The 18128-nt window shown below is 42.8% G+C and overlaps 1 protein-coding gene across 3 annotated transcripts in view; it reads left to right on the top strand.

Moving 5' to 3' along the window:
- The first annotated feature begins 480 nt into the window (after positions 1–480).
- Positions 481–18128, top strand: part of PARN (poly(A)-specific ribonuclease) — a 106346-nt gene continuing 88698 nt past the window's right edge. For 2 of the 3 annotated variants that reach the window (XM_080908126.1, XM_080908128.1), the window contains exons 1-11: positions 481–596; positions 1022–1099; positions 2219–2298; positions 3220–3287; positions 3372–3453; positions 8722–8782; positions 10951–11095; positions 13197–13262; positions 14011–14049; positions 15221–15263; positions 16888–16968. In XM_080908126.1, the coding sequence (XP_080764252.1) occupies positions 578–596; positions 1022–1099; positions 2219–2298; positions 3220–3287; positions 3372–3453; positions 8722–8782; positions 10951–11095; positions 13197–13262; positions 14011–14049; positions 15221–15263; positions 16888–16968 (762 nt within the window). In that variant the 5' untranslated portion in view covers positions 481–577. The remainder of the gene's footprint in view (positions 597–1021; positions 1100–2218; positions 2299–3219; positions 3288–3371; positions 3454–8721; positions 8783–10950; positions 11096–13196; positions 13263–14010; positions 14050–15220; positions 15264–16887; positions 16969–18128) is intronic. The other variant, XM_080908127.1, reaches the window with a different exon arrangement.

The raw sequence follows: 18128 nt of genomic DNA, 5'->3' as shown, positions 1-18128 counted from the left end.
AATAAGTTCAGTCACAGGTTCTGTCTCAAGTAAGGAGAACAAGCAGACAGCGGAGGTCTTCCTTTGTTTGCCACTAGTGATTACAGACCCCCACACATATGCGCACATATACTTCTCCAACACTACCCCACAAATCAAGCAAATATTATACTGATATATATAAAATTATTTTTATTTTTAGAGAGACAATCATTATGTTCCCCAAGCTGGCCTCGAATTTGCAATTCCCTTGCCTCATCCTTCTCAGATCCGGAATTATAGACCCAGGGGAGACCAGTCCATAAATCTCTTGGTCAACCAGGCTCAGGACAGGAAACTTATCCAACACAACGGCCAGGCCTCGAGACGTTGATAGCAACGCCCCTTTCCCTTTTCTAGGCGCCCGGAGGGCCCCGGCCCCGCCCCTGACGTGACACAGCTCAGACGCAGGCGCAGCGGCGCGCGCTGTTTCCGGAAGTGTCCAGCGCGGTCTGTTTCGTGGCGGCCTCCGACACCCCCGCCGCGGCTTTTGCTGCGGAACCCTGCGCGTGGACCGGTGTCGGCCTGGGCGGGGCCAAGGTTCCGTGTGCACCGCAGGATGGAGATAATCCGGAGCAGTGCGTGTCCGCCGCACATCCCCCATCCCTGTCCCCAAGCCCACCCAGCGTGCTAGGCCCAGACCTCGTGTGCTTGGCGGGGCCCGGAGCAAGTCAGTCCCACCGGCATTACATCCTCCGAAAAAACGGGTGCTGCAGGAGGGACTTGTTGCTCTGCAAAGCGTGCACCCTTGGCATCCATGCCTTTCTCTTCCCCGCTCTCCTGCTCAGGCCTATCCCTTTCCAGTCGTTCATTCGTCGAGGTTTGACTCCTCCATATAGTCACTCCTAGAGGAGGTGTCCCAGTGTGGTCCTTGTACACTTAGAGACTTGTCCGCCTTCTCCGATGCTCTGGGCGCCCCTCCCGACCTTTCTCCCATCTCCCTTTAGTTGTTGGGCAGGAAGGCAGGCCACCTGTTCTGAGCCTCTTCTTGGTTTCTCTGCAGATTTTAAGATTAATCTTCACAAAGTGTACCAGGCCATAGAGGAGGCTGACTTCTTCGCCATCGATGGGGAGTTTTCAGGTATCACTCCCTTGAAACCTCTGGGCTTACACCTTGTACAGCTAAGGCTTTTGCCTCATTCCTCACTGGTCATGGCAAAAGCCAGGGAGAGATAGGGTGGTTTTGTGGTTGGTCAGGGTTTGAGATTTGTGGATAGAGATGATGGTTCTCAGCTCCTTAAACTAATTTAGGTGTATATGGTTAAGAAGCAGAGGTTTAGGTTGAAGTATTTTTCATGTGACAAACTACACCTATCCAAGTTTATCATTTTGAAATTTTGTGTGTATGTGTGTGTGTGTGTGTGTGTGTGTGTGTGTGTGTGTGCGCGCGCATGCATGTGCATGCATACAGCACAAGCTCATGCATACAGCACGGGCTTGCACGTGCACACACGCATATGTATATGAGTGGCTTGTCTATGTGTGAGTGGAGACCAGAGGTTGTTTTGGAATATCTTCCTCTTATGTTTAAAATAAGTTTTCAACACATTTCTCTTGTTGGATCTAGAGCTGGCTATTTTACTTAGATGGCTGGCCAGTAGGCCCCCAGATCTGTCTGTCTCTCCCACAAGACCTGTGCTAGGGTTACAGGTGCCAGGGTCACAGCTGTAGAGCTGTGTTACTGTGTGTTGACATGCTCAGTTTTTATATGGTGAAGGTCCTCTTGGTTGCATGGCAAGCACTTTACCCTTTGAGACATTTCCCCAGCCCTGGCTCAGTTGTTCTTAAGTGGTTTTGCAGTTCGGTAGCATTAATTACATGCATGCTCCTGGGATTTTCTGTCTCTGCCTCCCGAGTGTTGCACGGAGTCATTTGCATAGCTTCTGGGGATTCCACCTCAGGTCCTCATGCTTACACAGCAAGTGGTTTGCTGACTGAGCCATCTCTCCATCCTGCAATTATTATTTCTCTGTGAACGTAGGAATCCAACCTAGGATTGCCTCCGTGAGGCAAGCAAACACTTCTACCAATGAACTATACCCACAGCACAAAGTAATGTTAATTTTAAAAAGTGTGATGCAAATACTTTGAATTAACTTTAACTAATGGGAATATGAGTAGGCACTGAGTGGAGACTGATATGCTAGCATTTTACACTAACATTTAGTAAGGAGCCCAATCTCTATTTTTTATGATTTAGGAATCAGCGATGGACCCTCAGTAACAGCATTAACAAGTGGTTTTGACACCCCAGAAGAGAGGTATCAGAAGCTTAAGAAGGCAAGTGGATATCTCAAAAGTCTTCTTTCTCATGTGAATCCTCCTACTATTTAATTATAGGAATGTAGAATCATTGAATTTACATTTGCATGTTTTCTAAGTGAGGCTTATTTTTTCAAAGACAGCCAAAAAGTAACATTATAGTGATGTTAAAAAAAAAGCAAAAATTATTGCTCTCTGAAAGACATTCTGGGGAAGGGCTATTATTTTTTAATATTAACTCAATATGTAGGAAATAGATGTGATGTAGTTGAAAGGATCAGTATTGGCTCAGGACCCCTCAGATTAAGTTCTCAATACAAAGGAGATGTGTTTGCCCCACAGGAGCAGAGGGCAGTGAATAAGAGGGAAACACAGGAAACAGGACAAGGGACAAGGGGACAGGGAGGTGGGGCAGGAGTATTCGTCCCAAAGAACTGCCTCTGGATAGAGAGGTCAAGGAAAAAATCCCATGTTAGGATGAGGTGGTTTTAATTAGGCATGTTTTAGGTGAGCCAAAGGGGCTTTTGGTTGCTGGACTTCAAAACTGATAGCTGGACCTGGTCACACACAGGGATAGACCTTGCTGGCTAGCTTTAGGAATGCAGTCTGATGGTTTTTAGCAGGACTGAGGGAATAGAGCAGGGATGGACTGGCAGAGCCAGTTTACCATCTGGAGTTAACGAGGGTTCCTTCAGTAGTTTTAGTCATTTGGAAATAGGCTCAATGATATGCTCTGGTGATGAAAGATGGGTTCTTAACTGTGACTGAGATGAGAGCTCTGTGCAAACAGGTAGTCTGTGGTGCACAGTCTGCACAGTGTTCCCATCAGAACCTTCTGCCTTCGTCATGCTGAGTGGCCAGAAAGCCACCAGACTAAGAACACTGTTCATGTGAGAAACATGGCTCTCCTGTGTCTGATGTTTTATTTCCCTTCTCCAGCATTCCATGGACTTTCTGCTGTTTCAGTTTGGCCTTTGTGCTTTTAAGTATGACCACACCGATTCCAAGTAGGTTGAATTAATGGGTGGTGGGAATTCCTAAATTGTTTCCTGATGTCACCCCCTGAGTGTTTTTTTCTTTTATTTTCCCAGGCATGTAACGAAGTCATTTAACTTCTATGTTTTCCCCAAGCCTTTCAGTAGGTCCTCACCAGATGTCAGATTTGTTTGCCAGGTTAGTAGTGGAGCTGCATTTCCTGTGGTGAATTGTTGGGATGGAGTAGAAATGTAGAACTTTTTAGATATAGCTCTTGGAGCTGGAGTTACTAGAGCTCTCAGCCAGTATGAATGATACATTGTGTTTCATTCCCAGCCTCACACAGTGGCGCATGCCTGTGATTCCTCTTTGGGTAGGAGGTGAAATTAGAATTGAATTAGAAATCATCCTTGACTATGTAGTGAGTTTGAGGGCAGTCTGGACTATATGAGACCCTATGTCAAAAACAACAACAACAACAACAACAAAACGAAAAAAAAAATCCTTCCCCAAACCAAACAAACAAAAAGATTTAAGCTTTGGGTAAATTATCTCACCTCTTTGATCCTCATTTTTAGGTTTTTTAATTAATGACATTTTTGTCTCTATTTCAGAATGTTATGAGAGATAGGCTGTGAATAGGTAGATAGAAATTAGATCATGAACCTTGTTATTAATAAATATTTAATGTTTATAATTTATAATAATATTATGATGAAATTTTATACTATCTTGTAATTATAGTGACTATACAAGTTACTTGTTGATGAATTGAGCTGGAGAGCTTGACGCTGTAGAGGACTTGGTACTCCACTGTCTCCGTCTGCATGGAGTCCCATTTCAGGGCCCGTAGACTTCTCACTTCACTGTTTCTGTTCCTTGCCAAGGGTGGAGCTTTATTTTCTGAAAGAGTCATACTTTTGTTTTGTTTTGCTTTGTTTTTTGAGATAGGGCTTTTCTACTTAGCCCTGGCTGTCCTGGAACTCACTCTGTAGACCAGGCTAGTCTCAAACTCACAAACTCCTGCCTTTGCCTCTGAAGTGCTGGGTTTAAAGGTGTGCACCACCACCACATACTGCCTGGGTAAGAGTCTCAAACTTCTTTTTTTTAAAGAAATATTTACTTATTTTATGTATGTGAGTACACTTTAGCTGTCTTCAGATAAACCAGAAGAGGGCAGCAGAATCCCTTTTGAGCCACCATGTGGTACTGGGAATTGAACTCAGGACCTCTAGAAGAGCAGTCAGTGCTCTTAACCGCTGAGCCATCCCCCTGCCCTGAGTCTCAAGTTTCTTAAACCTGGGTTCTCGCCCCTAAGTCACTAATAAGGAAACAGAAGGTGGACGAGACTACGTTTTCTTTCTAAGGAGGGCGAGAGTAGAGGTGCAGGGAGGCTCACCCTTATACTCCGTGGTAGCTGCCTTGGTTCCCTCTGCCTTCTTGATTCTTTGTTGTCAGATTAAAGGAGTGAACAACTTGGGTGTGTGATAGAAGAGGGGCTGCCTCTTCTCCCCGGCAGTGCTGCAGCCTAGCTTCTCTCCCCACAGTAACATGGGTGCATATCAGCCTTCCTTTCTTATGAAGTGGTACTGTAGCTGTGGGACCCCAGAGGACAGAGCCCTGAGCACTTTCTTCCTAAAGTGACAAGACAAGGGCTGACTGTCGCTTAGTAGGGAGAGTGCTCTTAGTAGGAAGAGTGCTTGCCTACCAGTACTTGCATATACTGGACATGGTGGTCCAGACCTGGGGAGGTAGGGAGGCTGATCAGAAGGTTAGGGTTATCCATAGCTACACAACAAATTTTGAGGCCAGCCTAGGTTATACAAAACCGTGTCTCAAAAAACAAAGATAGAAATCAAAATGTACATACTGTTACTTTAGAATAATGAAAGACACACTTCAATGATATAGAGAGATAACTGAATACTCGGGAGCAAAATGGAAAAATAAAGGTGATTTTGTTCTTTCAGCCCTGGATGGCCTGGAACTTGGTAAAATAGGCTGTTCTTGAACTCATGGTACTTTGCTTGACTCTACTTTCTGGGTGTCAGAGTTAAAGGTGTGAGTTATCACACCTGGCTTCTTTTTGGTTTTTAAAAGACAGATTATCACTTTATGGCTAAGCTAGGGTTAGATCCATATCATGTTTATTTTGGTCTTTTAGTTAGTTTTCTTAAGTTATTAAGTAAGCTATAGTTGATATTTTCTCTTTTTACATACTTTAATGGTCCTACTATGTGGACATAGGGTCTAAGGCCTCATCCATATGCAAGCCTGCCTCTACTAGGCTGTATTCCTGGCCCAGTACTTCCTTTTCCTAAAATCAGATACTAGATATTAACAAGTTACTTATTGTAGAAACTTAAACAGTGTTTATAGATGTTTATTGGGGAAAAATAGCTCAGTTTGGAAATTTCTTTGGATAGAGTTGTTTTTTAGAAGTAACAATAGTTATTCTATTTATTTATCTGGGGACAAGGCTTCAACTATGTAGCCCTGAATGGCCTGGAAGTGTTTCTGTATAGTCTGACTGGCCTTGAATTTAAGAGACAACAATTCTCCCTTCCCTGCCTCCCAAGCGATGGGATTAAAAGGCATGCACCATGGACTACCACACACAGCATAAGAACAATTATTTAAAATGAGGGCACCATGATTTTGGCCTAAGATTAATAATATATAGAAACAGGATGCAGAACTATTTTCATTTCTCCTGCCTCTGTCTGCTTCCCAAATGCTGGTGGTGTAGTCCTGAGCCATTGTGCCTGGTTTTATGCAGAGCTAGGGATGAACTGCAGGGCCATGCATATTACGTATAGACTCTATCAACTGTAGCCCTATAGATTGGGCCATTTCTTAACTTTTTTTTTTTTTGTTTTCTGTTGTTATTAGGGATTACTTAAAATTGAATGATTGTTAAGAACAGAGGGATAGTTGGGTGGGTGTGGTGAAGCTAGCCTTTAGTCCCAACACTTTAGTACTAATACCCAGAGGCAAAGACAGGAAGATGTTGTAGTTTGACATCAGCCTGGTAAATAGGAAGTTCTGGGCCAGCCAGGGCTACATAGTGAGATCCTGTGTCCAAAAAACAAAAACAAAAGAGAACCGGCCAAACAACACTACCTTCCCCAAAGATTTAGATCGCCATGAATAGTGGGGCATACCTGTAATTCCAGGTCACATGCATGACAGATAAACACTATAAACTGAACTACCTCCCTGGCCCTAAAGTTATTTGTTATTTTTTGCTTGTTTTATTTAATGACTAAAAGTGCAGCCTCTGGTGAGATGGCTGAGGGGGATATCAATTCAGATCCCTAAAACCCATGGAAAATTAGGACATGCCAACCACAATGTGTAATCCCACGGCCACGCATTGAGACAGGTAGGTTCCGGGGCTAGGTGTTTGCTAGCTATCAGTCTGGCTGAAATGGTAAGGATTCAGTGAGAGAACATACCTCAAAAATTAAGGTTGAGAGTAATTGAGGAAAATACTCAACGTTGACCTCAGGCCTCCACATACGGTTGAATGGGTAAGTTGAATGCACCTGTGCACACGTGTATACGTTTCATACAGTCAAGTAGAGAAGGGTGTAAAGATACAGACATATCTTAAAGATACAGGCATACACACATGCATACACACACACACCTGTAGAGCTGTGTTGTACAAAGGAGTTGGGTGCTAGAGTCTGAGTAGATTAAAGTTCTGTCATAATCCAAAGAGTTCTCAACCTTAAATTACATGTGACTTGAAAGCAAAACAACATACTATTTCCTTGAGAACTAAGCGTTTAACGCTGAGCTGCTAGTAAGGGATGGAAGAATGAACTGCAGAATGCTATATAACCCATGATTGTCTGGTAGAGAGAAAGAACAGTATTTTTATGCTTTTTGAATTCTTTTTCCTTCTTCCACCTTCTCTTTTTCTCTGTCTTTTCTGAGACTTGGTCTGATATAGTTCATGCTGATTTCAGAATTACTAAGTAGCCAGGATAAACTTGAGCTTTTGCTCCTTTTAACACATGTGTATCTCCTTTCGTCTTTAATAAATGGTAAACTAATTGTAAGTGTATAAAAGAATTTCTCGGGATAAATGTCAGTGTGACTTATTTACTAGTAAATGGTTGATTTGTGTACCTGTTTTATATAACTACACTTGGGGTTCTGGGAAACTCCTTGGGTGAGAGGAGTTTCTAGTAGAAAAGTTCAGACATCCTTGGTTTGGCACTTGGACCCTCTCAATTTGTCTACAGAGGAGTGTCCACATGGATTTAGGACGGAAGGAGAACCAGGAAGCACAGCTGCACTGTTCTCTTCTGTTGCTTGGGGCAAGGGCTTCAGGATTTGACTGAACTGATACAATCTTCGAAGTTATTTACTCAGCTTTAATCATCTGCTGCATCTTTCGGCTTCTTCCAGGAGCAGCATGTTTTTGCTGAGTCAGACCTGCTTAGTTAGGGATTTTGTTGCTGGATCTTGAACATTAAGAAAATCCATGTCTGGCCAAGTCTGCTGGCACAGGCTGCTCATCTCAGCCACTCAGGAAGCTGAGGCAGGGAGGAACAAGGTCCATCAGTGGGCTACAGTGAGTTCAGAGCTGTCTTTGACAACTCAGTGAGGCCTTGTCTGAAAACAGAGCAACCCCCCCCCAAACCTCAAAGGCAGAAGGTGAAGGTACACATGGTAGAGCACTTGCTTAGTGTGCAGCTCTAGGTTTACTCCCACTTCTCAGAAACAGGAGCCCAGAGCGAACATAGCAAGGGTTGGGACTGTAGCTCATTTGGTAGAATGAATGAAGCTCTGGACTCCATCCCTAGTATCCATAGAGTGGCTGTGGTTGTGTACAGCTGCAGTGTCAGCCTCTGAGGTAACAGGAGGATGAGGAAGTTCATGGCTACACGAGGCCATGTCGAAAAAAAAACAACACAAATCAAGATAAGACAAAAAAAAATTAAGATTTTAGGCTTGCAGGGCTGGTAAGGCTTCTGAGTGGGTAAAAGTGTTTGCTCTGAGTTTACTTGAAGGTGAGAGAACTAACCCTACAGGTAGTCCTCTGACCTCTGTGTGTGCGTGTACATGCCATTCCTCCACCACGCTTCCACACACACACAGTGCCTTTTGTATCCAAGTCTGTGTAGATCTTGTATGAATGAAAATTCCTTCTGTTTACAGCCTCGAAGTCAGTGTAGCAACAAGAAGGCAGGAGCTTCCTGCTGTTGGGGAATCATCTGTCTACTCAATTAATTTTTAACAAATTGTATAACAAAAAAAATGTTTATAATGCTACTAAGGGGAAGAACTGTGGTGTTTTAAGTAAATGGATAGTTCCGGAGCTATGGCTAAAGACTCTGCCTTCTGACTTTCAGCTTGCTTTTTCGTTTGGTTGTCATGGTTGTCTGCGTTACATCTCTGCTGTCCTGAGGATCACTTCCAGTCCACTGACTTGTGTGTTGTCTATTTCAGAGTTCCAGCATTGACTTCCTGGCGAGCCAAGGATTCGACTTTAACAAAGTGTTTTGCAGTGGTAAGACTGTCTCTGTGACTTAGCTTTGTAGTTGATAAACCTTCAAACTCCTTCAGAGGTAAATCTCATTTTGCTTGAGCATTACCATTTTTTAAAAAAGCCTTTTTATTTTATTAATTTGCAGTTTAATATGTAGACCAGGCTGGTCTCAACATTGCTATATAGTTCAAGGATGACCTTAATTTTTTTCTGTTTTGAGATGGTGATAGCGTTCATGGCAGGACTGGTGTCACCGATGTGTGCTGCCCCATCTGGCTTGTCCGTGGGTCCTGGGACCTATACTCACCCCTCATGCTTTCATAGCAGTCATTTAGCAGAGTAGACTATGTGTCTAAACCTCTGTTTCTTACTTTTTATTTAAAAACATTTTTGTGTTATACTATGTCTGCATGTGCCACTTGTATGTGGGACCCACAGAGCTCAGAGGATGCACTCAGGCCCACTAGAAGAGCAGCAGATGCTTGAAACTGCCTCAGCTCCACCCTCTTTTTGTAAACCTTGATAATTCTGAGCTGAGCAAGAGAGAGATAGTATTTCTTGGATGATAAAGAGACATCTTAAACTGTGACTTGATTGAGGCTTGTTCATTTGACCAGCGTAGGATTTACTCACTTCTGTATCCACATGTGGGAATGTTTCCTAGTTTCTGCCTGTGTGATAGGTGCATGTAATTCTTAACAAAGTATACACAGTGTTCTAGTCTTTTGGTCACAGTACTTCCTTGCCCATTACTGTATATCTTACAATTAGAGACACCTCTAATGGCTCACCTTTGGGAATATGGGACTGGACAGCATGCTGAGGAGGATGTGGCTTTCTCATGTCCCATCCTCATTATAGAGCATGAGGCTTTTTTATCAGGGAGGTGGCTATCAGCTATTTGTGGAATGGTGGTGTTGGAATGTTGGCTAGAAGGACATAATGGGATGACTTTCCTTTCCCTTAAATGTTTGAGAATGAAGGTGGCAGGGAGGGTAGGTCAGTGGAAGAGCACTTGCCATCCTATGAGACTTGTCTCCACCTTACTATTGCAGAAAGAAAAGGGAGAAAAAAAAGAATATTTGAGAACCAGATGTGGTAGTGGCAGTCCACAATCCCAGTAGTTGGGACTCTGAGACAGGGGTATTGCTAAGTTTAGTGCCAGCCTTGGCTACAGAGCAAGAGGCCCTGTCTCAAAAACAGAAGCCCGGAATAACTCCCTGTTGGGAGCTCTTCACAGGGCTGCACCACGGGAATAACTCCCTGCTGGGAGCCCTTCACAGGGCTGCACCACAGGCTCATGACTTCTAGGCATTTCCCAGAGCTTGATCTCTTCACGGCCTTGCCTAGTATGTCTGTCTCTGCTCAGAGTCGCTTCAGTATCCAAGAGGATGATTGGAAATGCCCAGTTCTGTGCGTTTCTTAAGGAAATCATACTAAGTTGGATTGATTTTCTTGTCAGTTAACTTTAGCATCCAGCAAGTATTCTTCCCCGTCTTCCCTCAGAGAACCTTGCTCTGCATGCCTTTTTTATCTGTCTTTTGAGGTTTTCTCAGGGTCCTTTTCTGCTTTTCTGATCAGAAGTTTCTTTTATGGAAGAACAGGTTGTTTTTACTTTACGTTCTCATCCAAAAATGCTCAACACAGCACCAGTGCCTTATTATTGCAATGGTGACTGAAAGCTTGAGCAAGCATATTTCACGGTCACTTCTTTCTGTGTTGATTTTTATTTTGCAATATAGTTAAAATATGGTCTGTATATGACAGATTTCTCATTAGTTAAAATTTTGTGTATAACCAGATGAAATGATGCATGCCTTTAACCCCATCACTTGGGACGCAGTGAATTTGAGGCCAGCCTTATCTACCTGAGTTCTAGGACAGCCAGGGCTACAACGTAGGACCTGACTCAAGAGAATGAAAACAAACAGCTTTGTGTGAGGAATGGCTGCTGCTTTTCCAGAGTGGAGTTCAGTTCTCACCACCCATATCTGGCAATTCACACATGTCTGTAACTCCTGATCCAGAGGATCAATGCTCTTCAGATCTATGCAGGCCCTGCATACAGGTTACAGGCACCTGTACAGAAGACACACATAATACATGTAAATAAAAATAAAATTTTAAAACTGACTTTGTGTATAAAATTGATTTTTCTTCTAATCTATTCTTTTGAAAATTATGTGTAGGGATTCCATATCTGAACCAGGAAGAAGAAAGACAGCTGAGAGAGCAATTTGATGAAAAACGATCTCAGGCCAATGGGGCAGGAGCTCTGACAAAATGTCCTGTGACAATTCCTGAGGATCAGAAGAGGTTTATTGACCAAGTAATGTAAGTTTCTTAACTCATGTGAGAGATGCCCGGGGCATGGACTGGAGGCTGCTGTACAGTGGCAGTGTCTGCAGGGACCTACGTAGGTGTGATGCAAGAGGCAGGCTGTAATGGTGGTCTATTGGAGGATGTCTGTCTCTCACCTGTTTTGTGTTTCACATGCACAGGTGCACATACAAAGTGATGTGAGAAGCAGTATCTGATTGTGGCAGGATTTCTGTCTTTCACATCAGCCTGTGTTTCAAATGCAAAGGTGTTCACACATGTGAGAATTGAGTTGCAGGCTTTAATTGTGCTATATTTGAATCTGAAAAATAACTGCATGTTATATCACATCTGGACCTGTCCCGAGCTACTGGAGGCGGGGAGGGGTGTCTCAGCAGGTGTGCAGACCTGTTTGGACTTACTCTCTATTACTGCAGTGGTCTTAGCAGGTGTGCAGATCTTTCTGGACCAAAGCTTGCTAGAATGTTTCATATACTTGTTTCTTGAAGTGAAGTTTCTGACAAACAGATATATTCTGGGAGGACTATCTAGTCTTGTATAGGGTAGTTACCAGCATAATAGCTTTATTAGAAAAGTCAAAATTATATTGCTAGTATTAGCGAGTTCTTTCTTATATACTTAGAAATTCTGTGTGTGCATAAGTGGTATACACATGTGTGTGGGTGTGTGCATGAGGAGGTCAGAGAGGAAGGGGTTGGACATCCTGCACATCTCTTCTATTACTCTGAGGCAAGCTTTCTTCCTTCACCTGAAGCTTGAATATTTTGGCTAGGCTGGCAGTCAGCCTGTCTTAATGATTCTCCTGCCTCGGCACCGTTCCCTACAACTGCGCTGTGGTTTGGCTATTTCTGAAGCCATGCCTGGCTTGTGTTGGTGCTGGAATCTTCACTCATCCTCACGTTTGCGAGTCTCACCTAGCCTCTACGGCTTTAAAATTGATAATTGTTGAGAATTTGTTATGACTTTGCTAGTGTCACCAGTAATTTCATCCAAAGAATATGTCAAAGTATACATATCTTTTTTTGTTTTGACTATCTTTTATTTGTTTAGAATGTATGGAAAGAGGTCCTGTAGGCACCAGAAGTGTGATCTGGGGAGTGCTTGCCCACTGCCCCCCCCCCCATGAGTTGGGCACAGTGCTACATGTGCTCCTGTCACGCAGCAGCTGGGACGCAGAGGCAGGAGGATCAGAGTTCAGGATATATGAGACTGTCTCAAAGGGAAAAAACTAGTCTGCATGTGTGTGTGTGTGTTGGAACATTGTTAGTCATTCGTCTGCTCATCTTTGACAAGTCACTAGCTTCGGCCCCCAGACCCGTGTTTACATTGCTTTTTTTTTTTTTATTAGCATTTCTTTATTTATTGAAGACTCCAAGAAAATGATATTTAGAAGCAGGCCCTTTGGCAACACATCAGATACATCACAAACCTAAAGATAGTTGTAGAATTTACTACAGCACTCAGTTCTGTTTTTTGATTGCACAAAATCAATAACTGATTTATAATAAAAGAAATTCTAAATATCTTAGCCTTTGCTTAGGGTCTTCAGTATAAATGTGGACAACAAACACCTGTAAACTGTTGGTAACTGACAGCACCATCACATGTCTATTAAACATGCATGTAAACACTGGGTTTCTGGAACACTGTACTAGCAGAATGATCTTTTGATTTAAATAATTATCAGAGTAGAATAACATTTATACCAGTAAAACATTGGGGAGACATTCAGTAGGGTGAACAACATGACCAAGGGCTAGTTGCTTTGCAGCACAAAGTGGGGATGGGCTGATCACTGCAATGAGCTCCTCCATCATGTGGGTCAAGTGAAATATCCTAATTCAGCCCGAAGCAGGACCTCTTCCTCTGCTGCCTCCTTATCTTTTATCAGTGTCAGCAACTGCAATAAGCCTGGGGCTGGGCTACCTTCTGGCAGTCCAAGCTCTCATCGAACTCACTTGTGGACTGCCCCTACATTGCTTTTGAATGTGTCTATTGCTGATTATTTTGAGTGTAGGTTTTGAGTACAATTACTGTTCTGATCACTTCATCCTTTCAAGGCACTGATGGTCATTATCTGAATCTTACTCATCAGAGAGAAGATAGAGGATTTCCTACATAGAGAAGAGAAGAGGAGCCTGGAACTTGACCCATGCACAGGGTCAGTTTGCGTGTTTGTTGAATGCATTCCTTTTTAGGAGAGGAGGACTTCTGTTTTTTGATGTATGTGGGCTCTTTTTTTGTTTTTTGAGACAGGGTTTCTCTGTAACAAGCCCTGGCTATCCTGGACTGGCTTTGTAGACCAGGTTGGCCTTGAACTCACAGAGATCCGCCTGCCTCTTCCTCCTGAGTGCTGGGATTAAAGGCGTGTGTTCACACCTAGCTTGTCTGTAGTCTTTTCACAGCATTCTTACAGTTTCTGTCACAGGTGTGTTCCTAAGACTGCAGCACTAACACAGCAGCAGTGTTTGTCTCCTCAGACAGAGAATGTCACTCTAAAACTTAGACCTTAGGCTGTGCCCAGAAGTCAGCCTGGGGGAAAGCTAAGCAGACACGAGCTTCAGAAGAGGACTCACTGTCAGGTCCCTCTGTTCTTTCTCTACAGAGAGAAATACAAATCAGCATGAGAGAGAGTCCCAGCATAGAGGTGCCAGAATGTAAACATCTGTTTGAAACTTCATACAGCTGCAGGAAGCAGTAGTTGATCATAATTTCTACCTGTTCTCTAAAAGCAATATAATAGTAAAATTTAATAAAGACAGATAAGTCCTTCTACCTCAGAAATGCTTGTGATGGTTGTCTACCTGTCTGTTCTAGTGAGGGCTCTAAATTAAATCCTCCCCCAATGATTGATCACTTAGGGTTCACTCCTGATAGTCCAAGTTTATTCCTTTGCTTTTCTTTTATAGGTTTCAAAGAAAACTTATTTATCAGACTTTGAGTTGGAAGTAAGTATTTGAATTAGCTCTAAGAGTGCTCTCAAGGACAGGATTTAAAATAAAGTATAATCTTTGGTCCCATTGCTCTTTCTACATTTTTAGTTTTCAATTATGGGTCATGTGACCCTATCATGTCCTCAGTTTTTTTTTTTTTGTTTTTTTTTTTTAATGTTATGAGAACACTGTTGCTGTCTTCAGACACACCAGAAGTGGGCACCAGATCCCATTACAGATGGTTGTGAGCCACCATGTGGTTGCTGGGAACTGAACTCAGGACCTCTGGAAGAGTAGTCAGTGATCTTAACCACTGAGCCATCTCTCCAGCCCCCCTACCCTCCCTCCCCGAGTCAGTTCTTAAATTGACTACTCATTTAATTAATTTTCTGTTACCATTTTGTAGATGCCTTAAAACATATAATTTATTCTGTTCTCTGTCTTTCTTTCTCCCTCTTTCTCTTTCACACTAAAAATGTACATGAATAATCTGTATCTTATTTTATATATATATATATATATATATATATATATATATTTTTTTTTTTTTTTTTTTTTTTTTTTTTGAGACAGGGTTATTCTGTGTAGTCCTGGCTGTCCTAGAAGTTGCTTCATAGATCAGGCTGGCCTCAGAGTCACAGAGATCAGCCTGTCTTTGCCTTCCAAGTTCCGGGAGGGAATAATTTTTAAGCAGGACAGGGGAAGGCTGTAGGCTGTCTAGTCCAACCTCCTCTCTTGTCTTATCCTTAATCTCTGTGCTTTCCTCTCTCCTCTTTGGCTGCTGCAAACACTAAGGCAAAGTGAAGCCCAGCAACCCCCCCCCCCCCCCCAATCCTTCCCTTTGTTCAACTCTATGGAGACTTACCACTTCAGTTACAAAGTAGGCATTTGGAAGTAAGATGACTCTGTGGCCATGGGTTGGCTGCATTACAAAATGCCAAGTATTTTAGAAAGTGCTAAAACCCTAAAAAGTTAACACAAAACTGGTGACAACATTCCTGTACATTTGAGAGAAGAGGCAGAGAAACAGCACCTGAAGTAGGCTTATTTTAAACTTGTTAGTGGTTACTGTCCCATTTTAGTAAAGCTTTAGTTTATAGCCACATGGCAGCTTGTTGAATTCTTTGGGGGTTTTAGCAGTCACCAAATCATGCACTGATGTGAATTTTTTCTTTTTCTCATGTAGGTATCCCAAAGGCATTCATGTTGAGACATTAGAGACTGACAAGGTAATTAAGAGGCACTCAGTGCTCACACTTAACTGTGACTCACTAGGTATTGATAGTTTTCGCCTTGGCCCTACCTCCCATGAGCTGTGACTTTGGCCAGCTATGTGTTCTCTCTCTCTCTGAGCCTGATTTTTCTCATTTGTATAGTGGGGCTAAGCATGAGATGATCTAATTCTAATGTAGCTTATAGCTTTTAACTTTATGTGTATAAATGGTTTGCCTGTGTGAGGTATGTGTACCATATCCATAAGTCAGAAAAGAATTGGAGATACATGTGTTTGTAGTCTACCATGTAGGGGGAGCTGAACCCGGGGCTTCTGCAAGAGCAGTCAGTACCCTTAACCACTGACCCACCTCTCCAACTCTACTTACAGCTTTTGATGATTCACGACAGGAATAGTGGTTACTTGCCTTTAATCCCAGCACTCAGAATCAGGTAGATCTCTGTGAGTTCCAGGCCAGCCTAGTCTATATAGTGATTTCCAGGACAGTTATGTAGAGATACTCTATTTCAAACAAATCTGTTACAAATGCCAACCAAATAAGATTATTTAGTGAATAAGTGGAAGTAAACTTTTTTCCATTTGTAATATATACATTTATTGTAATTAAAAAAAAGATTTATCTATTTATTATATATGAGTACACTGTAGCTGTCTTCAGACACACCAGAAGAGGGCATCAGATCTCATTACAGATGCTTGTGAGCCACCATATGGTTGCTGGGAATTGAACTCAGGACCTCTGGAAGAGCAGTCAGTGCTCTTAACCACTGAGCCATCTCTCCAGCCCACATAGGATTATTTGATGTGTGGATTCCTTCATCTCTGAGGCAGCCAGGGCCAGTGTTTAACGTTATAATACATAACAACAGACCAGACCTCAGCACTTAACTGCCCAGCCATCTCTCCAGCCCCCTCTTTTTCTCAAAATTTACACACACATACATACACACACGTATATAAACATATATATTAACATGTATGCATATATAGACATTTTATTATAAATATTTTTAAATTATATATTTATACGCATATAAATGCACACATATATATACACAAATACATGAACACACACATATAAATACATACGTGTGTGTGTGTGTGTTGTCAGTGGGGCCATGCACAACTCAGGTTGTCAGGTTTGTCATTAAGTGTCTTTATCTAATGAGCCATCTTTCTGGCCCTTGCAGTATGCTTAATAAATATAAACTATAATTAATGTGAAAGAAGACTATAGGTGTTTCTTGTGTTCATAAAATATGATGTGGGTGCTTTATTTAAAGCAATTAGCATTTTTAAAGCTGCATTACCTACATATTCATTATATGAAGTCTTATTGGCATGGCTTGTAGCTGATTTCAGCCGATGTTTTTTGGTTTAAAATCCTAGAATACTGGAAGTGTCAAGACCATGCAGATGTGTAGGCATCTTTGGCATCATCTCAGAACACTTTTTGTTGTACTTGCTTATGCTTTGGCTTATAACTTTGTGGTTGTTTTCTTTTTGGCTCATTGAGATGGTTTCCTCATATAGCTGAGGCTGTCCTTTAACTCACTGTGTAACACTGTGGAGGCTAAGGAGTACAATGTTTTCAGAGCACTTCGTTCTTTGTCTTCTAGAAGGAGAGACACATAGTTATCAGCAAAGTGGATGAAGAAGAACGCAGACGGAGAGAACAGGAGAAGTTCGCCAAGGAGCAGGTGAGTGCAAGAAACATGACAAACAGAAGAACTTCTTTCTGTGGATTTCTGGATACCAGTTGGCCAGCAGATGGCCAGTAATCAAAGTTAGTTATTTTAAATGAATATAAACATATTTAATAAGAATATATTACAAAACCCAACAGCTTTTCATGGTGATACTATGAATGCAATTTTTCCATGTAATCATTAGATAGCAAATTGTTGAGGAGTTAAAGATTTTCTGCATTTCTGGTAAGAAGTGCTGATGAGGGAAGAAAGGGGGAGAAACTGAGTCAAGACATTTTCTTCTGTCTTTGTCAAGCCTGCCTCTGAGCCACCAGATGCCATGCTGGGCCCACACACATTCCCTGTAGGAGTCCTTACATACAGGAGTCACAGGAAGCGAGATGGCCACAGCTTCAGGGTTTTTCAGGGACATCTCCATCCTTATGGCCTTCATGTCTGCTCCCCACATTCTCTGAAGCTGCGGCTTGGCGGGGTCTCAACACACACTATTGTTTATCTTCCCATTTTCCTATTTGGGCTGTCAAATGCAAGAATAATTTCTGCAAAATAGAAGTAGTCCTCAGAACAGAGGCAGTCTTCACGGCGCCTCTCGCTCTTCACCGCAGTAGCTTATCCACATCCATTAGTTATTCCTGGAACCGCCAGGGAAAGCCACAGGCAGCTCCGGCCTCTCCTCCGCCTCCTCCCGTTGCTGCTGCTGCTGCTGGATGAGGTTGAGGTTGGAGCGGCTGGGTTCAGCTCGAGCGGCCGCGGGGACCAGCCGTGCCTTAGCAGCAGCGCGGCCAGGCTGAGGAGCAGGGCACAGGGCACGGGCTGGCAGAGCCTCGCCATGGTGAAGAATGAACCACAGAGGCATATTACGGGGCTGTGGGCGGTGGCAGGCGCCAGGGCTGCGGAACTGGTCTCGCCTTGGCTTTTTAAAGACCAGCAGGGTTTTAGACTGTATTTCCTGACTCTTGCCTCAGTTTCCCAATTGCTGGATTACAGCCATGCGCTACAGCATCTGCCTGAAGTTGTGACTATTATTATTAATTTTGTAAGTCAACTTGATTGACTTGGAAATTATAACACATCCTGTAGGTAGGTATGGTGGTGCATGGTCTAATCCCAGGATTTGGACTTAGAAGGTGGAGGTAGGAAGGTTCAAGACC

The sequence above is a fragment of the Micromys minutus genome (genome assembly GCF_963924665.1).
Source record: "Micromys minutus genome assembly, chromosome: 31".
Lineage (NCBI taxonomy): Eukaryota > Metazoa > Chordata > Mammalia > Rodentia > Muridae > Micromys > Micromys minutus.
The sequence above is the reverse complement of the archived record's forward strand: the minus strand, read 5'-3'. Positions and strand labels throughout refer to the sequence as shown.